Source organism: Calidris pugnax, unplaced genomic scaffold, assembly GCF_001431845.1.
Source record: "Calidris pugnax isolate Ruff unplaced genomic scaffold, ASM143184v1 scaffold38, whole genome shotgun sequence".
Lineage (NCBI taxonomy): Eukaryota > Metazoa > Chordata > Aves > Charadriiformes > Scolopacidae > Calidris > Calidris pugnax.
The window spans coordinates 17359149-17384431 of NW_015090995.1; the positions used below are offsets into that span (position 1 = coordinate 17359149).

Here is a 25283-nt window from a genome sequence, read left to right on the forward strand (position 1 = left end):
CTTCTATCGTTCTTTTCATTCACATAAACCGCAATATTGAAATGTCATAAACTTTCTCAATGTGTTTTTCTGAATGTAGTAAATACCCAGTTGGGTACCTCAAATGCTAGAAGACTTTTTTTCTCTAGTAACGCTCCTGCATTTGCATATAGCATCACCACATCGATGGTAGCTTATGCATCATCTCGTTAAAAGTTTTTTGACAGACTTGTTCTCCTTCATTGACAGCATCAGCGAGGAAGACAGTGAAGCAGGCACTTGGCAGATCGTTTTCATGCTATAGTTCCAAGGTGCAATTTCTGAAAGAGATCCTATTGGAGACTCAGTAGGATTCTAGATTGGCTTTCACTCTGCAAAACTGTTTACTAAATTTTCCCAATCTGTGAAGATTCTGGGGGTTTATTTAGTTGCTATCTTCTAATGTGTAATAAATGGTATGCAAAAATGTTGTAGTTCTGAATTTTGAAGCTACAATTCAGATTCTACATTTAACAAAGTTATTCTATTCTCTCCCTGAAGCATAAAGGGCAGAAATAAAGAATAGTCCAAATTACTCTAATGGGCTGTTTCTTATTACAGAAATTAAACCATTTAAGAATTTCTGGCTGTAGTTAAACCAATTCAAATTTGAAGACTGCTTTAAACAGCTTCTCAAATTATGTAATCCATTTAGAATTCCTTAATATAAGCTGCTAGGGAGAGTGAAAGCTAAAAAACAGCATTCTTTTCCTCCTTATCTGTTCTTGAATTAGCGCTTTCATTGATGCAAGAAGGGTTGTTAGACCTCTGGAAGCACGGCTTGCACCTCAGGTGTGGGCAAAGACCAAACTTCTGTTCCAAGTCAAGAGCCTGAAGGGAAGTCTGTTGGGTGAAGTTGTTCAATACTTTCTCCAGCGAGTGTTTAGTAACACCCGATAGGTTGTATTACAAAGCTTTGCTCCTTCTCTTCTTTTGTATTCCTTACTTTCTGCCATTTTTTGCACACATGCACCACTGAATAGTGTGCCAGGGCTGCTTCGCAGTGAGTTACAGCATGTATCTAGCAGTTCCATGTGCAAACCAAACAAAGCTGGATAATGGAGAAGTAGTGACAGTGCAATATACAGGCTTTTGAAATAAACACAGCAGAATTTAATGTCTTCAGTTAATGCTTCCAAATCTTGATGTTATGAATAGAATGTGTTTGGCCCAGTTGCTTCTTCCCTTTGCCTCACTTAAAATTTGCCTTTAATATTTCCCAGGAAGTTTTGCTTCAGTATGCTTATTTAATAGATACTGATTTTGTGATTATAAGCTCTGTTTTCAAAATTAACTCAACTTTTGATATCTTGAAAGACATTTGTAATCAAATTAACATCAAAGTAAGGTGAGTTTCTGGAGTGCTCTGGAGATATCCATATGGTCATATGGAGAATGCTGCCAAACACAGTGCTATTCTCATTGATACTTCTGGTTACGTTTCTCAAATTGGGGCATCTGTTTTCTAAAAGATTTTTATTTGTAGTATGAAAAGTCAATTCACATTCAACTGTTAAAGGTTATATTCTGCAATGTACTGTTGCTTACAGTTTACTCATAGTGAGGCAAACCGGAATAGTTTGTTGAAAAGGCTGATGTTGACAGAGGGGTTCAGAGAAAGGAGGAAGTTGGCACACACAGAATTTATGCACGTCACAAAAATAAGCATAACACTTGTCAGGATTCAAGCAGAAGGAATCTTATAGGCTCAGAGTTTTTTCTTTTGCAGAAGACTTGTCTCTTTCTGCCAATTAATTTGTCCTTAAGAAGTAAAAAATTTTGCGTAAGTAGTGAGTTGGATAATATTACCTGGCCAAAGAAAGGAAGGGTTTTCATGTTCCAATATATCACTTAGGAGATAGATGACTTTATACTGTCCTGTGCTTTGGAAAGGAATTTTACAGACTTATATAGATGGTGATAGTGGTAATGCATTTTGGGCTCATAATGTACTCTTTGTCCATTTATAATTGATTCTTAATGTCTTAATAAGTTGTGTTATGTGCATCAGAATTACTCTCTTATTTTTAACATGTACAAAGGCACATAATTGCTGGAACTGAGACAAGCAGATTCATTCCCTACACTAGAGTACAGTTTGTACATACATTGATATTAAATATAAGCTGCCCACAGAAATTTCTTGTTTTTCTGTGGAGATACTGAGTGTCTCAGGATTGAGCAGTGTTTGTCATTTCCTCAGCTCCAGAGAGAAGGAAGACGTGTTGCTCATGACGTTTCTGATTTTAGGCTAACAGGCAATGTTTTTTTTTCTTTTCCCCACTATCTCACTTGTCAAGGCAAGCCTGCTAATGGCATTTGCACTTCAGTGCGTGTAATATTTAAATTAAATTTCCTCACTTCAGATAGCTGTTATTGTTATTCTGAGAAGCTTGAGAATCTGTTCATAGTTTGTACCCAAAGTTTGTGTTTAATAACGTTTTAGCTTCTTGAGGTATAGGTTTTTCCAGATGTGTGTTTAAAATCTGTCATTGTTTTCTTAAGTTATATCAGATCTATCTGTTTTCTTTCTTTGATAAGACATATGTCATATACCTTTGTAAACATTTGTGTTGTGATGATTTTAGGTCTTGATCACAGTTGAGATAGGAACCCTTTTTTGCTCTGAAGGAGCATCTCTCTTTAAAGGGAGAACAATATTGCAATCTAAAGCTTCTGCACATGCATGCCTCATTAAACATCATCTCAGACTGCGAGCTAATTAGTGTCTTAGAGTTTAATGAGAGGTTCAGTCTAAAACCAAGAGCTACCTGAGGCTGGACTTGTTACATGGTGCCTTTACCTTAAAGTTGCAGTTCGTCTCTGCTTCCAAATGGACAAACAACAGAATCGATGCACAGTTGCTTTATCTTTGGTTAACTAAGATAAGGATTTTACTGGAGAAGTCTGAAATGATAAAGCATAGCTGTGTCATTGCCTTCCTCCCCATTCTGTATCAATGTTGTGATAAGGCAACCAAAATGCAGAGACCCTGCTGGTGACTGAAACCTTAGCATGCAAATCAGAAGTACAAATGCACATCTATGTGTGAAATATATCTGTTAAAAATCTATTTTCAAGCTTTTTCAAATTACGTGTTTACATTTACAGTACGTTGTCATAATATATAAATAAAGCATTACCATTTTGGCAGAGTTGCTATTTTTAACTTTAAAAGATTCAGGGAAAAAAATCTGTGGAAGTTTTACAAGAAGAAAAGTGTATTATGCATGATATATTGACTCGTGAGAGTCAGAAAACATACCCTTTTTTGGAAGCAGAGGATGGTGATGTGCCTTAGCTAGTTACGCTATTCTCCAGGTTTTTTTTGCTTTGATCTCAAGGTGTTTAAACCTCCAGTCTTAAGCATTTCAAACTCTTCTTTTGAGCTTATGAAATTAATAATAATTTCTTTTGCCATATTTGGAGTTATGCTTTGAATTTTAGACACTGTTGGCTTAAGAATGTACTTTTCAATACTACTTTTTTACTTCTGCCTAAGTTCTGTAAAAAACACATGGCGTTGATGTGGAAAGAGGAGTGTTTGCTTGTTCTCATTAGTAGGTTTGGTGGATGTAATCTTGAATTTGTCTGACCCTACCTGTCTTGACTGGTTTTTTTAGTTTCTTCTTTAGAACTTCTAATGACTAAGTTCAGTGTCCATCATTTTTACTGCTGAAGTTTGTTCTAGGTCTGTCGCACTAACATGGATGAACAACTAGTTTCTGACAAAGTAAACAGGGCATGTGGTATCTACACCTATTCCCCCCTCCCTGTCCCCTGAGGAGGAGTTATGACCCCAGGCATATCTGTACCATGCTTTTCAGAATTGTTCTTCCAATGCTGGTTTTACCTTTGTAGCACAATGGTTTATCTGTATATCGAAGTGTGACAGCATCATTGATCCCAGCTTGCATCCTGCAGACAGTATAGCTGTGTTAGTAAAGATTTCTAATATGAATAGTGACCTGTTAATTACTTGAGAAATAAAATGTTAAGGGAACTGTACTGCTTTCCAGCCCGGAAGCTGTTCAGCCATAGAGCTTCAAGTGTGGGTTGTTTTGTGTGGTAGGGGCATGGTGTAGTATATATCAAAGACAGAGGTATATATGAGTGGGTGTGTTTGTATACACACACATAAATGCATATACATGTGCTTGTGTGCCTGTGAGATATACATAGCATGGTAAACCTATATCACACACAAAATATGTGTATAAATGTATACGTATGTATACCTGTGAGAGATTTATCACAGTGTATGTTCATATACACAGAGATATGTAATATACAGGCATATTGGATACACACAAGTGTGTGAGCACATGTGCTGTGGTACTCAGCATCCTCAAGCAGGCTGTAGCTGCACTGTTCACCTAACTCCACCAGAACATTTATTCTCTTAATAAATATAAACTTACTTAGTGGTATGAATTGAGTAATCAATGACTGTAATTCCTGCAGATTATGGATTTGCCTTACCTATTTCCCCTCAAACTGTTTTTCAGACATTTGTGAAGACTACTTCTGTCTGCCCTCGGGCAAGAAGAAATAAATAATCATTAGTATGCTCAGAATGTAGTTATGGCACAAATACTGTCTAGACTTGCAAATCCACTGTTCATTTGCTTCATATAGATTTGCCCTTGCTTATTGAAGTCATTTACATCGCTGGCTCTCACTTTTGAGTTTTCACTACATGAGGAGATGGCCATCCCTGTTTTGCATTGTGATCAGAGACCCTTTGCATTTGTTATGCAAGAGACACTGCACCTAATCTAGATATATCATTTCACCCCTTGTTATAGTGGAGGACTCTGTCTGACGCAATCTTGTTTTGGAAAGGATTAGTCTGTCCTGTGGTACTATTACTGTATTACTGTAAATATAAAATGCTTAGCTTGCCTGTGGAGACTAGCTAGCATTTGACATTAACATGGGATTAACTGCTTGGAGCATTTTTCTAGGACTAAAGTGGTCTCCCAGACATCCACTAAGCCTTCCTTCGCGTGCAGTCTGTGCCACTGCTTGCTGCAAAATCAGTGGATGGGTTTTAGAGAGGAGGAATTAATATAGGGGAAACAGTGAAGAAAAAAATTATCACCTTTCATGTCAAAATGACATTGTGCCTTTGCCTCAATGACTGTGGATTTTTATTACAAATAAATAATAATATACAAAGTAATCTTTTAATAACTCGTAAATTTAATGATGCATGATTAACTGAGCTTCATTCAGTATTTGTGCAAAGAGAATATTGATAAATCTTGGTGCTTGTATTAGTCTTCCACTGACGTGAAAAACAATCTGATAATATATTAAGCATAACTTTATATTCAGCTTGCTTATATTAATCCTATATGTTAATAGTAAGTTTGTGTGATAAGGCTTTTGTTAGTTGAGACGTACATGTTTAATTTCTGGAGTTAGATTTTTCCTCTTTCTCATAAATCTTTTTACTCTACTGGTTTGAGATACACATGTTAAAGGTGTATTTCTTTGCATCTTAGAGTTGGAGCTGCTCTCCACAAGTGAGTCTTTTCTTAGTGCTAAACAAGGGCCAGTCTGGTACGGTTTGGTACAGATTGATATCTCTTGCTGCCTTTTTTACCTCTCTTTGGCCTTGAAGATGAGTCCATACATAGGTTTTGGAGTTTATGTGGGTTTTGACTTAAGGCATAAGGAATACTGAGAGCCCAGTGGTCCACCCAGCCTGATGCTCTGCCCAGTGGTTTTAGGGGGAGCACTGCCCTCTCTCCAGTCTGTTTTCTCCACCAGCCACACACGTTCTCAGAGACACATTAAGCGTTACACCCCTACCAATTGATTCCTTCTGATATCAGTTTATGGACCTGTTGTATATAAAACTAAATAGTCCTTTTCTAAACTTGTTTCTGCCATCTGCCCCCACAAGTTTCCATCTCTGCAAGTTTAACTTTCTTTTGATTTCTAAAACTTTCCCATTTCTTAAATGCTTGCCTTTCCACTAGGGATGGGGATGTCAATACTTCTAGAAAGCTGTGAGGGTAGTGAGTTGGATTGTTTATTGCTGTTGATTTGTTTCACTTTTGACGTGTGGCAAATATTTTATCTTTGCTGCTAATAGACGGCAATGTCCAGACTTCTTGTAGGCTGCTTCCTTTTTTTGGGGACAGCTCTTTCTAGAGTGTGGGGGACTTATGGAAGTTTTTTCTGGCTGTTGATGATGATGGTTTTTTTTCTCCTTTTTCCTGTACTTGAGTGTTTGCCTCATTGTTCCTATCTTGAAGTCGGATGTTTGCGTACTAGATTTAGTTGGTTGCGTTCTCTTGCTGCAACATAAGTGGAATAGTTCTGTCATAACTGCTACAGAGAAGCTTTCCCAGTAATGGTTCTTAAACAGTGCTTGTGTGCCACTGAAGACCAACTGCTACCTTTCAGGGAGATTTTTAGATTAGTTCCATTAGGATGCCTAATTTTCGTGTGGAATGATGGGCAAATTGAAGGTGAACAAGCCTTTGTCTTGCAATCACCAGCTTTGAGGAGTGTGGTGACGGAGTCTTTTTAGTACCTGCGTTTATGGAATGGTTTCAGAGAAATGGCATTTTGCTGCATGTAGAGTTTATGCTTCCATAAATTAAAACCTTGCAAGACTTCTAAGAAATTCACATTATTTTCCCTGAAAGAGTAAAAGGTATTCTTGTTGCCTCCTCTTCACATTAGTGAAGTAGTAAATCCACAATAAAACAGTTTTATGGGAGGAAATGCAGATATTTTATATAGTCTATATATATGTTTTCGGTTATGTAGTCTTTTTAAGCTTGTCTTGCAGAACAGCAGCTTCATAAATTGTTTGAGCAGAAACTTGTACATTTGCTTGGGCTAGTCAAAAAAAATTATGCAAAAATGAACATTATACAATACTTTTTGATAATTCAGTGTATATATAGAAGTTAGTTATGGGAGGCGCAGCTTTTGAGTGCAGCCTCCTTGCTTGGATAGAGTTCCCTCCTACTTTCAAAGTCAATGTGCACCTCATCTAAACTGTTTTCTAAACTTAATTTTATTAAACAGAGTTAATGAAAATGGTTTTTTCCCTTTTTGATCACAGAGGCTAAGACTTCTTATTTGTCATTGCTTGCTGAATTTCTTTGCACTTTTAGATTTCAGACAAAAATAAACTACTACTCTTGCTAAGTGGTCCTGCATTTGAATATTTTCAAATTGCTGAAAACAGTTAAACTTTATCTGTTATGTTGCTTACTTACTTACCAGGTGCTATTTTTACCATTTGCATCTTCCTAATTTATTTTTCACTTCCAGCATTTTACTCCAGTGCTGTTTGTCTCCCTATCCAACTGCATAATAGCCTATAAAAATACTAGAGTAATTCAAGTTCTTCAACTCAAGCAAAAGTGTGTGCTCCTTTTCTGACAATAATAGCAAATGATAAAACTGATGCAGCTATAACCTGCATAATTATTCTGACTGCTTTAGTGGTTGAGTTCAAGGTTAATTTTCGAATGTTAAGATAATAGCTTCAAGGATGCTGAAGGTCTGTATAGACTTCTTTATTTTTTCGCCCAGTTCAGTTAAGCTTAAAAGAGTGTTTCACTATAATTTTAACATTATATGATTAGTAGTTCCTTTGGTACCCAGTATAAAATAGATAAAATTGAAAATAAAATCAAGATTATGTCTGTGATACAGACAGCTGTATTGGCACCTTATGTGTTTGAATGTGCTTGTGAAAAGTTGAATCAGTGATGTTACGGCTGATATGAATCGTTGCTTACAAAGAGTGTAGAATTAATTTTGTTCTGGGAACAGCTTCCTTATTTGCAGGATTTTTATTTCCCATATACTGCTTTTCAAGCCATCTTAAATTCCTGCTACCGTTTAATTTCACATAGTCGCAGCACTGCTTTTTAAATTACAAGGAAATAGGAAAATAAACCATTCTTTTGAAAAAACTCTATGCATCTTTTTGGAAAAATGGCTTACCATCAAAAAGTAATAAAAAGCGGATATACCTTAAAAAAATAAATAAATTCGTGTGCTTGTCTTGACTATGCAAAGAAACCTTGGGTTAGGTGGGATGCAAATCTACAATGTTTGCTTTGTAGAGCAGCTGCCTGCAGTCAATACAGAGCATTGATTTGGCCAGCTACTGACAAGTAGATGATGTGCTGGATGCTCTCACCTCTGATTCCACATATCAAAAGTTGTTTGTGGCACCGTCTTTTTACGAACTGACTGCGATTATATCCACTGTCATTAAAGATTTAGTAGTTTGCAGGGTTTATATTGCTTCTGAAAAAGAGTATACTTGAAATATTCTCCATTCAGTTTAGAGGAAGGAGGAGAAATGGTGCCAGTGTTAGAGTGCTCTTTGGGAAGGGTGGTGCTGAGTTTGTGCCTGAGAGCACGTAGTGGTAAACTATGCAAGAGGAGGCAAAGAACAGAAGATAGAATTTTGTTCAAAAATGCATCTTCACATTGACAGGAAGTGCTTGTCAAACTGCTGTTTATGATAAAATTGAGAATGAGAAGTGGACTTTATGGATTATGTCATAAAACTCAATATTATGGGTTCAATTTGTTTAAGTATTCCAATTTGACCAGGGGCTTCTCTGCAGACGCTCTGTCGCTGTTCATCTAGTTCTGGAATTCCTGTGTGGTGTGGTACTGCTTCACCTTCCAAACCTTCATGTTAAGGTTCCCCATGGAGATTTCTCTCATGATGTATCAGTGCGTGTTTAATACAAACGACAGAAACAGTGGTTTACATTAGAATAGCATATGGCAGAATTTTTTCTTTAGAGTAGCCTCTCTTGTTTCTTTTTTTTTTTTTTTTCTGGGTTCTGGACTGTGAGTCCTTTACTACTTTTCAATTATCAGTAGCTTTTTTTATTCAGATCTGTCTTTGATGTTAACAGAGGGTTTCACAGAAGTTGGCTTCTAGAAACCAGTTTAATTTCAATAAAAGAAAAATATTTGATCTCTTCTCCATGTCTATTCCTTAAATAATTTCTGTAACTGAGTACATGCATTAATAAGATCATTCATTTAACCAAGTACATGCATTAATAAGGTAAAATCTCTTTGAACCTTAGTTACGTTTTAATCTTCGAATTAGATTTAAAAGAATGAAATATTAGAATTTTTACCAATAAATTTAAATAGAAATTGAATAATTTGAACTAATAGTAGAATTAAGTGGTGACATTTCAACATAAAATATGATGATTTGGTATATTACATTAGATATTTTCACTTAATTTTTATGAGGAGTAGGATTTTTATGACCAGTAATTCAGAAAAATGTGTGTCTACTTCATGGAAATACTTTTCTCAAGACTATTCATACTGACATTGTTTTTTCCCCTTCTGATTCCCTTTCTGGAATTTGGAAACCTTTAACTCATTGTTATTTTTTTTTCTTAGTTTCAGCCCAGACTCTGAAGAGCAACCTTGATTCAATGAACCATCAGATCCAGCGCCTAGAAAATGACATTGAGAATTTCCCTAAAACACAAGATGAACACGATAAGTTCGTAGAAAAGATGAGCATATCCTTTTTGCATGTCTTCGTTGGTGATCTGAGCGTTTGGATCGTCTGGTTAAGTATATACAACACTTGAAAAGAAGTTTGAAGTGTCCTCTGCCATGCTTTTATTCTAGCACAGAGTAAAGCAGAACAGAACGTGCTGAAAGTCAGGTATATCACTGAGTATAGCTTAAAGCATTTATCATCAGGCTTTCAAGGGAGGAAACCGCATAACTTACTTGAAATAAGTAGTTACAGTAGGTGGTCATAAAGGTAGTGGTATGTTTTTTTTGCCTTAAGAATCGTATTTAATGATAATTGTTGAATCATTTCGATCTAGAGAACAGGGGAATATTAATTATTTTAGCTTCAGATATGTTGGTTTTTGAAAGGGAGAGTAAGAATTTTGTTAATAGTTTTATTTATTTATTTATGACAGATAATTTTAGAGAAAAAACATGTTTTGTACTCAAACTGATTTGCCCTTTTATTTCTGTAGGGAGTCGGGACTGTAGGTTCTTTAAGCACTAGCAAGTAAAATCTAGGGGAGAATACCGTATTATTTGCCTAGCCTGTTTCACTCCAAAATTTGTGGGAGAATACTGTATGATATTTGCCTAGCCTGTTTCACTCCAAAATTTTCATATATCCAGCTTTAGTTTGGCTCAAAAGTATAAAGTACCAAGTAAGGTATACTGTAGAGGCAGCAAGCTTACAATACCATGAGAGAGACTAAGCAGAAGTCATTTTCTTCTTAGAAGAAGTTTACAGGTTGTATTTTGCACAGAGCCCAGTTCTGTCGATGTGGTAATATTGGGCACATGGTACATGGCCATGCGTGGTCCGTAAGTCCCAGGCACATTGGGCATTTATAGAAGCTCAGATAGTTTGTGACATCTGTTCGTTCTTAGTGTGACCAGACACAAGTCATGGCTTCCTGGGTTTTTCAAAGGAGAAAAAACCCCACAAAATCAACAAGAGGGGATTGATGTCTCGAGCCATTTTTAGCTGCTCATCACATGTAGAAGGTGAATGTAACGAAGAGGTTCTCCTAACTACTGTGTATTTGGAAAGTAAGTTTTAGCTGGATTAACCGTCTGAATTGATTCAGTGAAAGAAATTCACAAGAAGATATTTAATATCTTCTCTATATGGATTTATTTTACGTTTCTGACAAGGCTGCAGAAAAGTAGCTTAAGTGAGACAACTCACGACTAAGTGGAAAATTGTTTCTTGTTACTTAAATATTCTCTTCCACCTTCTCTTATTTGCAAGGTTAGGAGACTTGCTAGTAATCACATTTATCAGTTCTCCAATTAAACAAAAAAAGTGCTTATTATTTTCCTGTGCTACATTCACATAACAAAATCTTATTACTTTGTTTCTCAGCCCCACTTTGGTTCATAAATGAAACCAACATAGCGAAACGCTCCTTTTGCAGCCATATTTTCTTGTTAAGCTTGACAGCTCTGTTTTACAGGTTATATTCATTATTTTTCAGTTGTGTTGATTAAATGCTTTACCATTTGTTAGTTTGCTACCTACGTATTTACAGTACTTCGAAAAATGACTAGCATCAGTCAAGCCATTTGGTTAGCAAAAAGAGCCAAGTAGGTAATGTTTACCTTTTCCTGCAGTTTATCATCTGAATTTCTTAAAGAAGAAGGATCATCTGGCAATGCAGGAGTGTTTTGTTCTTTGTTTTAAATGTAGTAATGCCCTTTTGTATTAGCAAAAATAGGAGGATCCTATGAAATTTTTGAAAGCAAATTGTCGAAAGTCTCCTGAGCAGCCTTCCTTTGGCACACGTATGTTGATATCACAGCCAGATTACCAATTCCTGGTAATTAAAACAGGCACTGAGGACTGTAGATGCCTGACAGCTTTTATCATGCCAGTGAATTTGGTGGCTTGACAAAATAGATAAGGCTGTAAGAAATGAACTGATTCTGCCTAAGGATTTATGTTTTCCTAATTAATGGATGACCTGATAAATGGTGGTTTTCTTTTTTAGGAAGTCATCTCCAGTTATGTCAAGTGATGAAATTTGTTTCTGCTTATGGAATATTTTTAAGTTTTCTACACTCTCATATTGTTTTTTAGATTGAAGAATAAGTGTTGGGTGGGGGGGAAATGACATCTTAGTCCATGGAATATTTTTAAATTTTCTACACTCTCGTATTGTTTTTTAGATGGAAGAATAAATGTTGGGTGGGGGGGAAATGACATCTTAGTCTTCACTCTGTATTTCTTTGTTTCTGTCAGCTCATTGAAGAATTGTTGTTGATAGCATGTACTGAGATTAGAAAGGTAAAGAATTTCAGGCTGAACATTTCTCTGACTGCTTGAGTGTTTCAGAAAATTGAGATGTGTCTGAACATAAATCATCTCTTAGTAGAGAGTTCTAGGATGTCTTATATTGGGCTTTGCTGTAAGTATTTAATTGCCGAAGCTTTAAGGAATGCTCACAGCAGTCTCAGAAGTCTTTGGGATGGGGACGCTGACCTGTATGGTTGGCCACCAGAAAGAGTTGATTTCAAGCTGAGGATTACAGCTGTGTGAGAGCAGGAAATGGAATATACTCTGGGTAAGTAAAACCCATACAGACCAAACCAAACCCAAGAGAGATTACAATGTTCTTTCCATGGATTTCATGCTGTATTAAGTAATTTACGTGTGATTCTTGAGAAGAATTTTTCATGATCTGATCCATGGCTAGAATTGTACTTTACTTGAAGGGCAAATTGTAAATACTTTAACTTTAAATGTGAGAGGTTTCTTTTATAATTAGCCAAGCTTCATGCAGCACTGGGGACTCTGATTCAACAGTTCAGAACAGTAATTACAGCTATGACAAATCTGGCTTTCACTCTTTGTTTTATTTCGGTGTTTGTGTGTCTAATTGAAGATCTTTTTTTTTTTTAATGGAAAACTCTCCATTTTCTACTTGCTGTTTTCTTTTTAGTGATGTTAAAGCATGGGTGTCTAGCTGGGCACTGAGGAAGGTACTCAGTTTAATGGGGTTTAACTTTAAATGTTGTTGAATTTTAAGATAAGAATGAGAACTGTATTTTGTACTTGCTGTTTTCTTTTTAGTGATGTTAAAGCATGGGTGTCTAGCTGGGCACTGAGGAAGGTACTCAGTTTAATGGGGTTTAACTTTAAATGTTGTTGAATTTTAAGATAAGAATGAGAAGCTATTTCAGAGGGTGTAACGGCGAGTTGTACAGAGTTAACTTCTTAATTAACCTTGACTTAAAACTATAGCTAAATAAATAATAAATACCACTTCTTCCCCTCTCCCAACATGTGCACCCTGTGTCCCCCAGTGACACAGATTTAGCCCCCTAGAAGTGAGGCAGGTGCTGTGTTGTGGGGGGAAGGGGCAGCGGGGGAGCTGGGGGGCAGGAGGGCACTGGTGGGTCACTGCCCACTGGGTTCATTCTTTTTGTCACCCGCCTGCTTAGAGACACTGACTGCTTGCTGTGGTGCTTTTAAGCAATCATACATAAACAATTTTACATTGATTTATTTATATAATGTAACCTAGGTGTACTAGTTTTTCCCTAAATGAAAATTTTTTTGGTAGCTTTTGCTGGTTTTCAGGTGTGTCATTTCCTTAGTAAGAGATAGAAACATGCCTAATCTTGTTAAAATCTTTTGCCTACCAGAGCAATAAATGGTGCCTCTTGGTTTTTCTAGCTGATTGCATACAGTTGAAGAACTAAAAGCTTATTTTTAAAGAATTGTAAAATTAAGGGAACCATTAATGAAAGAACAAAAATTACTGCAGATTAAAAAAATAATTCAAAGCTGTGTGTATTCATCTTAGTAAATGGAACAACAGCGATTTGTGAACTGATTTTAATTTTCAGAAAGGAACAGCATTCATCAAAAAAGAATCCTGTTCATGAAATAAAAAGCTGCCACCTTGAAAGGCATATACTCTCACTTGATGTGTATTTATGCTCATAGTTCTATCCAATAATGACTATTGACTCAGAAATGAGTTTTACTAGTTCCTTACTTGATGTACTTCAGTGGCAGTGAAATGATCTGGGGAGAAGCCTAATATAACTGTGTGTGTGTGGGACTTCTATGCACCGAGAAGGTTAAATTTTCAGAAAGGAACAGCATTCATCAAAAAAGAATCCTGTTCATGAAATAAAAAGCTGCCACCTTGAAAGGCATATACTCTCACTTGATGTGTATTTATGCTCATAGTTCTATCCAATAATGACTATTGACTCAGAAATGAGTTTTACTAGTTCCTTACTTGATGTACTTCAGTGGCAGTGAAATGATCTGGGGAGAAGCCTAATATAACTGTGTGTGTGTGGGACTTCTATGCACCGAGAAGGTTAGATAATGTGCACTAAACATCAACTGCTAATTCTCTCATACAAAGCGCTGGCCGGCAGAATCTCTTACAGCGCCTCGCGAGGGAAGAAACAAATAGACTCTGACTGGGAATGGCAGCATCTGGAAAATGCTGTGAGGCTTCTTCCTCTCAGAGTGACTGAGCAGCAGGACATCATTTACACACTGACGTGGAGTGCTGAAGGAATGTTAATGGCATTAACACTTCTCTTGTCTCTTAACACTCGGGAGTTCCTTCCAGCTCGTTATGGAAAAATAATTCACTTCAAGTGTTTTGAGATGTCATTTTTAGGAAAGCATGTTTTTGTTTTTCAGACAGTTTGAAATGCACTGACGCCTTCATTTCTGTGTGGAAATGTACATTAGTGGCTGAATTTGCTCCTAAATAGGGGCTTCTCAAAAATCACCCCAAAAGGGGAAAATTTTTAGGAACTTTTGTAGGTATCCCTACATTTGAGTTAACCATCTTTTGCCTGAACGTATTTGAATGTGTTTTTAAATGTAGTGGCATTGTTCAGCGCTTTAAGAACAGGAAAAGAGAACCATTCAATGATTTGTCAAATTCTAGGTCATGTATAATCCTTAAGACAATTTTATACATGCACCTTTTCTTGAAATATTTCTATAAAGTTTTTGTTCTTGCTATCTAAAAAATGACATTTGGAAAACATTTTCCTTGGAAAGAGCAATTCTTGACTAAAAGAGGTATTTATCCAGATAAAATACTTTCCCTAATAGTGTGTAGGGAAAGGTGGTCTACCTTGCTTCATTTTTTTTTTTTGACTTCTTAAAGATCCTGGTTCTTGCTTGCTCCATACTTTCTTTGTTTTCCCCCTCCTCTCTTCTCCCCACTCCTCTCTTCTCCCCCTCTCTTAAATTAGAGAATCTACATTGTCCAGAAAGGCAGTGAAAAAGCATTTATTGTAGTTTGAAAGTTATGAAGTATTAAGTTCTGTGATGACCAGGAAGACCTAGCTTCTGAATGGAGCATGGTTGTTGTTTTCTTTTTTCTTTTTAGTTGTGGTTCCATTATACAAATGTAATCAGGGTGTTTTGTTACTCTTAGTGCTGAGCATTTGTTTAAAGCTAAGCCTTCTGCTTACGGTTAAAAATGAACTCCAAGGAACAGTCAGCAGAAACCACGTCTTAAGATGTGCTAGCACCAGGGAATAAAGTCTTGGTTGCGAAGACTTATGGGGGCATTCAGTGGAAGGAAATGAAACAGGAGTGGTTTATTCCAGTTCAAGAGATCAAAATGTCAGCTGTTCTCTCCAAGTCTTACCTTAGAAAAAAATTAATACTTGATTAAATGCTTAGTCAACCAATTTTATTAATGTTTTCAACTGTCAATTATGTTAGTTCTTCCTTGCTACTATGGAGAAACCAGAACAAATAACACTAAATTCCTATTATTGATACTGTTTGTAAATGAGGAAAGGCTAGAAACAATGGAACTTGAAAATCAATTTTCTTCCAGTGTGGAAAAATGGACTAATTTTAAGCTTCACTCAGCTCTTGTGAACTTTGATTTACTTGATATATCTTAAGAGAATCAGCTGAGGCCATCATATGGCCTATTTTCATATCACCCATGAAACAACTATGAACTTGTTGAAACTTTAGGATCTTTCTTAATAGCAACAAACTAAAATGAGCATCTAGTTGTAGTGCTGGCACTGCAGTATTTAATGAGACTTCGCATGTTTGGTATTGATTATTTAAGAATATATAACTTTTGTAGTTGTTTGCATTAAATTATGAGCTAAAATATTTCTTCAAAAATTAATTTGTGATTAATTTCACTTTTTATTAGCATCATAGAAGAAAACCTCAATTTTTTTCTATATTAAAATAGGTAAGCACAAGAAGAAAAAAAAAGCCTTTGCACTGCCTGCTGAAAGTCCAGCACAAAAAAGTAACCATTTATTTGCTGCTGCATCTTTGGTTTATGGAGTTTTCTGTTTAGACTGTGTCTTGTGTTGTTTCAGTATTTTTTTACTTGTGGATCAAGGCCAAGGAAAGAGAGCAAAAAAGACCTCTAAGGTCTTACCTTCCTGGTAAAGAGAGACATTCCAGCTGCCTTCTCAATATGCAAGTATGTGCAGTATATTCGAAATCCAGTGATCAATAAATAATTTTATTCAGCTGGAAGTTCTGTCTCCCTTTCCCTTTCTCTCTTGAGAAGAATTAAGCCCCAAAAAATCATGTTAGATGAAATGTAAAATCATCCTGTATGTTGGCTCTTTCTGTGCTGCTTTCCTATTTGACTTCTGGTTCTTGTAAGCCCATGTGAGCTGAGGACAACTGCTGAAGTAGGAATGTAAACAGCATTTATTTTGAAACTATGATTCTGTTGGGTTTCCTTCTAACCACTTCCTTTTCATTGTTCTGCTCTAGTCAGATATGTAAAACAACAGCAAGTGAAGTGAGAACACAATCAGCTAGAGAACACTTGGAGGACAACAGAGTAAGAGGGGAGTGGAAAATAGCCAGTGGATAGAGGGATGAAGATGGAGAATCCAGCTTTTGAGTTAAGGGGCACAGTATCAGAATGACAAGGTTTAGAGCTACTCTTACTAGTGGCAGGAAAAGGTCTGCATGACAAATGAGAGAACTTTCTCTTTCTGCCTACACCCTGAAAGTTACAGTTGTATTTTCCTTCCTTGAAAGCCATTCCTAGTATATGCTCAGTACTTTTAAATGGGAAATGCTTTAAGCAGTAAATACAAGTTCTCTTATGCTGTGCATCTTCTGCTTTACAATTAATTTCATACTTAAGGTGGGACTTTTTTTAGACTTGTAATTGCATAAATCAATGTTTAGGCCTGATTTTGACTGTGAGCAACTTCTCCTGTCTGATGTTCAAGTCCTCTGGGCTTCTATATCCTAGCACATTTCCAAGGAGAGAAGTTGGTCATGTTGCAAGGAACTTCTTTAAGTGTAATGTTCATTTAGGTACTAGGAATCCCATACCCCCACTACAGCTTTGGGTCAATTTGAATTCATTGGCAATGAGATATTAAAATGCTCTTAAGAACTTCTACCTTCTACTGCATACTCTGTAGGCTTTTTACTCAAATTTGCCTCATCGATTGACATGATGAGCAAAGGGGAAAAAGAAGTAATCATGTGATTGGTGTACATTTAATTTTGCATCCAGGATGTTCTGTACTGAGCTTATGTACCTCTAAGAAAGCCAAATTTGTGACTTGACTATCAGATTTGAGATTTCGGTGAGTAGCTTAGCTGTTTGACAGCCACCGAATGTGCGTGTCCTAAATTTGCATTATTTTGTCTTGCCCCAAATGCAAGAAAAGAATCACTGAAATGAACTTTTGAAAAGGAAATCAACAGTGTATCATTTTATGAGAGGTTACATTTAGAAACCTTTTATCTCTGAACACTCGCATCATATTTAAATGGCTATGCTAAAGCAACCAAGACACACTTGATTAAACTGATCGTGCTTGTAATTCTTAGAAGTACATCTGAAGGTCTGACGTATTTCATCAGCACAGGCAGAAAATCCCACTTCTGAAAGCACTGTGATAGAAGATAGGAAGAATTAGTACATATATATAATCTGCTTTTCTTTTCCAAATTAGAAAATTCAGGGCATCAATGAATAAACCTTGTTTTCTTTCTCCATTTTTGCATTGCTAATTGGTCAAGCTTATAGCATCTCAGCATTTTGAATCCTATTGAAGAACTGACCCTGCCAAGTTCCAAATCAGATTACAAGCTATTTGAGCAATGTTTAGTTATGTATATTTAATTGACATTATTAAGCTATGGGGGAAAAAAAAAAGATGACTGTTATTTGATGTTGTTGAACTCAATGTACTGAAGCTGTTTGCTTACTCTTTAGAGTGTGTCCCCCCAGCATATCAAATGACCCGCTTGCACAGACTGGCCTTTTTATAGGTACCAGTTTCAAAAATAGCAGTCAGAAATATGGCCCCAAGACCTATTGTAATTAGAAGGCACAATATCAGAAACTTATTTGGGAGGTCTCAGTCCTGAGCAGCACAGCAGCACTCAACACAGAGACAATCCCAGAAGCTGTATTTTTAAAAAATTTGTTTAGGACATCCTGTTGTTCAGTGACAGTCATGATATAACTGTTGCTATTCAATTTCATTCCCCTGAGGAATGTCACTATGACCTTGTGGCACTTAATCCTTTCACTTATTTTTCACCCCAAAACCAAAAATAATCCCCCACTTAGATTGCTTTGGAATATTTGCATGGCTGGTGTTACGTTTTGTATCACTAGGTTTTTGTCATGAAGCTCAACAGACATCATTGAATTAATCTAAGGTTAAATAGAGTGTTTCTGTCGTGCGTAAATATTTTAGACCTGCAACACATTTTCCCATTATGTTCCGTACGATGCAGCAGGTGAAAGCTGTGAATCTTTGTACAAAGGTGACTTATAAAGACACATTACTGAAACAAGGCAAGTTATTTTACTGTTCTAAGCTAATGAGTCTTTTTTTCTGGTCATGACTGAAAACCAGTTGTGTTTGGTGTGTTATTTAATACAGTAAATGGGGGTATTTCTAATGGTTTTCCCAAATAAACTTCTTCCTAAATTAGTGGAAAAATCAGTTTGTCGTGATATTGTTACAATCCTTATGGGAGTTGAAGGAGGTATTATATTTTACAATTTTAGAATCACTATGTCGGGGTTTTTTTTATACTAGCCATTTTAAATGAAACTTTATTTTCATTCAGTTACTAATGTGCTTTGAGCATCCATGGTTACTAAACTGCAACTCTTGTAGAATTAGACTTTCCAATTAAAGATGAGTTCAACCTTTTAATAAAAACAACCTTTGGTATCTTTCTGCTTGGTTAAGTCCAGTCTTCCTACTGAGAGATAGTATTACACTAAATGTATTTTCCTTAAACTGTTTCTTTGACAGAAGAGGGTTGAGGAATGGAGATTTGAGCACAGTTTTAGCCTTCATATTTATGCCCTCTGCTTTATTTCTACTGAGTAAAACCCAGAGTTAGGTGAGAAATAGGGGTTGAAGAAACTGTCAGTCCTTCTTCCACATTAAATCTGTGAATTGGAGCAGCCAGTGTGGAATTCTAAGGGCTTCTTGTAGGGTATGTGGCATAGCAGGTTTTTCTTGAAAGTTGCAAATCTAAAGCCATCTCCTTTGTTTTCCTGCCTTTCTTCCTTAGCTTTAATGAGGCAAAATGAAGCTTTCTGGAATAAATATGGGTGGGTTTGTGTGGCTTTTTTCTAATCACACAAACTATGACACTTTCCATAAGGTATACTGAAATCCTGTGTTTTCCTCCATGGTGCTATATGCATCAAAAGAATTGTTAGTCTGTTTTTATTACATACTATCAAATAACAGTGATACCGTTGAGATATTTCATGTTGGGATATTGTATGTTAATTGTGTCTGTGTGTTGCTCAGTCAAATAGAAATTGGAAAACTTTAAAGTGGTCAAGTGGAATGTGGCAGGATTCCAGATGTTTGTTTTCGTCCTAATGCGAGTTTTTAATAATATTTTGTTGTGCTTTTGCTTGGTACCTGACCTTTTTTTTAATATTCCTGTATTTTAATATCTTAATGTTCCTTGATGAAAAATGAATTCTACACAGGCCTGCATTATTTATCATGAGATATTCTGTTATGAGCAAAATATGATATAAGCCAACAGAGAGATATTAGTGCATCATTGTTTCAATGCTTGGCCACTTAGGTGAAAATTGTTGATTTGCTTTGAGACATGACTGGACTGCAGACTGCGTAAGGGCATCAACACAGATAAGAAACATGGTAAGAAGCAATATATTTAGTGGAGTAAGGCTCAGTCAGGCTCTTCAGGGACTGGTGTGAAATCCACTTTATTCAGGAAGTTTCAGGAAGAGTCTGTAACAAAAGGCAAAGAGGGTATCAGTTCAATTATCAGATAATGAGTCAGTAAAAACTGCAGAAGCAAGGGAGAGAAATATCAAAGGGCCCTGGGAGGGTCGTCAGGGGTCAGGGCTTAATAGCATGAGAATTAAAAAAAAAAAGTGTGTCATACTATATTTGAGAAAAACAGTGGCGGATATGTGCATGCATGAGAATATAGCTTTTTGGTAAGAAAAATTCTATATTACCTTCTGTTTTATAAGGTAAAAAACAAGAAGCAAACACGGCTGAAAATGCAGTATAGACGCTGTGGTCACAGTCCCTCGTAGAAGAAAATTAAGTAATTAAAGTTTTGCTAAGAATATGTTCTTTGTTTTGTAGAGATAACATTTTAATGGTGTTGACTTCAGGTGTTTCGTTATGTTTTCCCCTTCCCCTTTCCTCCTATTTGATTCATCTTCCTTAAAGCAAATTAAGAGACCCATGATGTTCCAGGTGCTAACTAAAGGATTATATAGGTATAATCATTACTTAAATTGAACTTGCAAAATCATCTAAAAATGTGTCTTGTTTTAATGTGTAATGTTCATTTCTCATCCAACTATATCAGGAAAATAAATGACAAATCCCTTTGGAAAATGATCCTTTGAGTTTTAACTGGTCTGGGCTAGGTACAGTTTTCAAAAATTAAATATTTGAAAATACAAGAACTATGGAACATTGTAAATTAGAATAGTGTTACAGACAATCAGTTTTCTTACTGACAGTATATTTCTACCTTCAGATCTTCATTTTGTGTTAAGAAGGAAAGCCCTGAAGTGAGGGGAATTCCTGTGAACAGCCATGTGTCTGCAGGTTCCATTATAGTATGAATATAGAAAGAAATGGGGAAATGTTGGAAATGGTGAGGCATAATGATACGCAATAGGTAGCTGTGTGGCAATTAGCAACTTCAACTAGCTTATTTTTCTGGTTTTTATTTACTGAAAAATATGTATTTTGTAAATTATATAGCTCAAAGTTTTATAGGTTACCTGTTTAAATCTAGACATTGGACTACAGATTTGTGTTGGATTTTTTGTTTAATCCCTGAGATTATGCAGATGCACCACATGAGGGAGCTCCGTTCTGTTCTGCACCTTGAAGACTGTACCTAGAGTTGTGCTTCAAAGCTATTACTGAACGTGATTGAAAGAGGAGTTTATTCAAGGAAGGAGAAAAGTATAAAAAGGTTGCTGAAATGCATTTTTAGACTATAAATTGGTGAACTACTGAGAGAAAATTGTTTGACAGTAATCTACACAGACACAAGAGAAATAAGATAGCAGGAAAAGCCTGCTAGTTTAGGAAATTGTTAAAAAGAAAAGCCTATGAAAAAAAAATCTACTTAAATACATGAAAATCTAAAGGCTTCTTGATTGTGACTAATTGCCTGAGGGAAACTGTGCTTTCATCCTTAAATTTGTATTAAACTAAGTTGTCCAGATCACTGAAAGATAGTTTTGTAAAGAATTGTGCACTGCTAGAATGATAATTCATTAGAGATCCATTTTCTATTTGCTGTATACTTGTTTTAAAATCTGAAATTAGAGGGAGAGTGGACTCTATAGCCCTGGAGCTGCAGCATTAGATACCAAAATCAAACTGTCATGAGACATTGCTTTGTTAGAAATGTTGATATAGATGGATCTGGCTTGTGCTCCTACCCCTCTCCACCCTCCAAAAGAAAATGAAATTAAAAAAAAAACTTTTTGGAGGGGAGGAATGTCATCAAGAAAGTGTCTTTTTTTTTTTTTTTTTTTTTTTTAAAAAAAAACAAGCAGTGTGTCTGAGTATAAGAAACTTTGATTCCAGATCCTGATGGGCCTGTGATTATGCTCTTTGCTTTTCTGTCTGACCAGAACATTTGTTTAAGAAATAACCTGGAATGTTGGCTGAGAGAGAAATTTAAGGGATTACTTCAATTTCCTGATTTTTTTTTTTTTTCTTGTTTTAATCCCACTCCTTTGGGGCAAGACTATTTTTGCATCTAGAGTGATCTGTTCCTAGCAAATAATTGCCCAAAAGTTTATGGTTACATATTTTTGGTATTAATATCTGGAGGGGGAAGGACATGCACTGTTTTACTCAAATCATGTATGATGTGTGGTGTTAAGTATGCAACTGGGATTCCAAATACTATTTAGGTGCAAAAGAGACTCCCATTTTTTGAGTGTAGTCTTTCACTCATTTTCTCTGTGCTTGAATTTGTGAACACTTCAACAGTTGTCTGCACTAAACAAATCTCAATTGGAATATTCTATGCTTTTTTTTAATCAGGTGATGTAAAATCATTCCTTTTCCTCTTGATTTTGAACATGTAGGCTCTTGACACATTATAGGATCTGAACTTTTTCAGATTTCTACAAATGAGGACTTATGACACTGTTGTGTTAAAGGAAACCTAGAAATATAAGGAGTCACTTCTCTTTTCCTTCCCCACACTTCACCAAAAAATCTTATCTAGATGAAGTAACCATCAGATCTACTGATTGAAGCTTGTTAAAACAGGGTACAACTGACAGCTCAAACATACCTCTCTTAATTAAATCCAGATGAAGTGAGGAAAAACTACGTGATCAAAGAGAAAGTGAATGTGGTTGCAGTTTCTCTGAAAGATTTAGGGCACACAAAGCTGTAATTATTGTTTAAGGCGTCTCATTGTGTGTTCCAAAGCTAATATAGTATTTCTAGGAGGGGCTACGTTACTGGGGCTTTGCTGAAACAGATATCAACAACTGATTTTTTTTTTGTTGTTGTTAGAACATTATTTGTCAATGCTTTGTGTAATTTGAAACAGTCACATTTAATTAATTTGAATATTATATGCAAAACAAATTTTGCAGATTCATTTTGTTTGTACTAGCTGTATTTTAGTTGTTTTCTTTCTTGTTTTTACACATCTAAACAGATTTTTATCTAATTGTTCTCCAGGGAAGTAATACTAGAAATCCATTACTCTTGCAACATTTTCTGTTTGATATATTTGTGACTATCATGTCTTCTATGTTCCTTTCTAATTAATGCATGAATAGTGATTATAATTAATTTTTTTGCCACCTGAATTAGAGTTTGAAAAAGCTACAAGTACCACTCTTTATATTGTTTCAATTTTTTTTTAAAACCAAAATATCACAAATGTGAATTAAGAATTAGATGATTTCTGTTGTGGAAGGTGCTGGAAAAGCACCTGCATAAAGTATACAGGGAGTGACTACTTCTCACATTTCTTCATCTGGGATTCCAGGGAAAAATGTGATTCCAGTGAAGCATCTGATCAATGATCTATGAATTTTGTACAAATACAGGAAAATAACCTGTAAAGTGTTACCAAGATGGAATAGTAAACTGGAGAATTCTTTATGTTCTCCTATAACTTTAGAAGTTTTTGCCTATAACTTTTTGCCTTTCTTCTGTGCTGTCATTTAGTGTCTGTTGTTCCAGCTCGCCCATCAGTTGCCCCCTCTTCTTGCCACTGTCACTTTGAAGTTCATGCTGTGGGTCTTAAAAGGCTTCAGAACTGCAAGGGAAGATGATGTGGTACATAACCAATATACACTGGCTCTGAAGTTATATCTCTACCTATATCTATTTCATTCTTCATCTGCTATAATTGTATTTTTTCCATATTTTTAACAGCCCTCACAACTTTCAGAACCAATAAAGCTAAATAGTCCACCTCTTATATTCAGGAATGGCATTGTGCCTTTCTCTTAAAAGGATGTTTTTTACCTGGCAGGCAGTGTCAGTAAACTTATTTCCTCTCAGCATGTTCTTGCAAATGCAGTTGCAAAATTCTGGTGACTTTCATCAGTAGAAATAAAGCTTTGTTTTTGTCAGGATGATAGGTTTGTTTACCTTTCAGGAGTTGTAAAGCTTTTAGATATGTTGATCTTCTTGTCTTCTGTTAAAAATGGGAGTATGGACTTTGGAGATTACAGAATCACAGAATCTTCATGGTTGGAAGGGAGCTTTGGGATCATCGAGTCCAACCACAAAAACCAAAAACACAACACCGAAACCAAACCAAAACAACAAAAAACCCCCACCACACTCACCCACAAACAGATGCAAACCAACAATCTCGGCCACTAGAGCATGCCCTGAAGAGCCACATCCACAGGTTTCTTAAATCCCTCCAGGGATGGTGACTCCACCACCTCCCTGGGCAGGCTGTTCCAGTGCCTGACCACTCTCTCAGTCAAGTAATTCTTCCCCATATCTAATCTAAACCTCCCTGCCGCAACGTCAGACCATTTCTTCTGGTCCTGTCATGGACTCCAATTTTGGAGTTTATAATTTTCTTAAAAGTATTTTTATTTAAGATAGACAAGATCTTCCCTTCTCTCTAGCCTGTGGTTTTATAAACGCTGCCTTTTATGGGCTCTGTTTGAGGAGCCAAGTACTCTTATTGACTTGTAAAGTTTTCTTCTTTGTACTACCGCAGAAAATTCCTAAATCGGCATCGTAAGTCTTCAAGCAGCCTTTTCCAATGTAAACCAATTTAGGAAGCAGCCTGTGGAGCTTTATTCCTTTGACTGAATATTTTATAAAATAGGCCCTTGTTGATCAGTTTTTGCCTAGAGAGTTCCTGTGGGACTTTTAGAGAAATGAGCGCTGATCTTTGTGTCCTGATTAACAGAAGTATAAATAAAAAAAGGAGTGTTGAAATGATGTTGACATAAGCTTTCTCTTGTGCATAGTAAAGGGGTGAATGTAGAATCAATGGAAATAGTCTTTTCATTATTGAGAAGTTTGGATGCATGAAAATTAGGAATTGATATGATTGCTTAGAGCTAGGAGTACATTGATGATTTTTCTAGTGTTTATCAAGATGAAAGTTTTATGGCCATTTAGAGTCAAGTCAGAAAGCGTCATCTTAATTAACGTGAGCTTAAGCATGATTCTGCAATTTTGGGAGAAGGAGTGGGTCACAGCCAGCATTGTTATCAGATGGTTATCATCCGTCTGTGCTTCATTAAGAACACAAACACTGAGCCAGTGTCTGTACACAGTGAGTGCAGTTGTATTAAATAATGCTGATGGTTAATGACTTCTTCAGGTACTAACACAATGAAGGCCAGGGAGAGGACCAGGCCTCTTTCCTGTATGGTAACTGGGCAGTAAATGTTCTTCTCTGGGTGCTGTATTCTGGGCTATTCTGTCCAATGCTGAGTGATGAGGTAATTTGCTTTGTAATGAGAAAGAGAAATTCTCACACTGAGCTCTTTACGGCTGTTTTATTGGTGAGTCTTTAAAGCTCTTCAGAAGTATATGATTTTGTGTAAACATAAAATGGGGCTCCTTCTATGGGTCTTGGTTTCTTTGAGTTCTGATTTGGGTAGGTGAAGTGTATTGTAATGAAGAAAATACTGCAATATTTTTTATTTTTTGCAAAAGCTTTCAACAGGAAGAAAAGATTAGGTATATAATTG

The 25283-nt window shown here is 36.2% G+C and overlaps 1 protein-coding gene across 3 annotated transcripts in view; it reads left to right on the plus strand.

The window, feature by feature from the left end:
• DIAPH2 (diaphanous related formin 2) overlaps positions 1 to 25283 on the plus strand; it is a 235680-nt gene that overhangs the window by 104382 nt on the left and 106015 nt on the right. For all 3 annotated transcript variants that reach the window (XM_014955198.1, XM_014955200.1, XM_014955199.1), the window contains one exon: positions 9445 to 9569. In XM_014955198.1, the coding sequence (XP_014810684.1) occupies positions 9445 to 9569 (125 nt within the window). The remainder of the gene's footprint in view (positions 1 to 9444; positions 9570 to 25283) is intronic.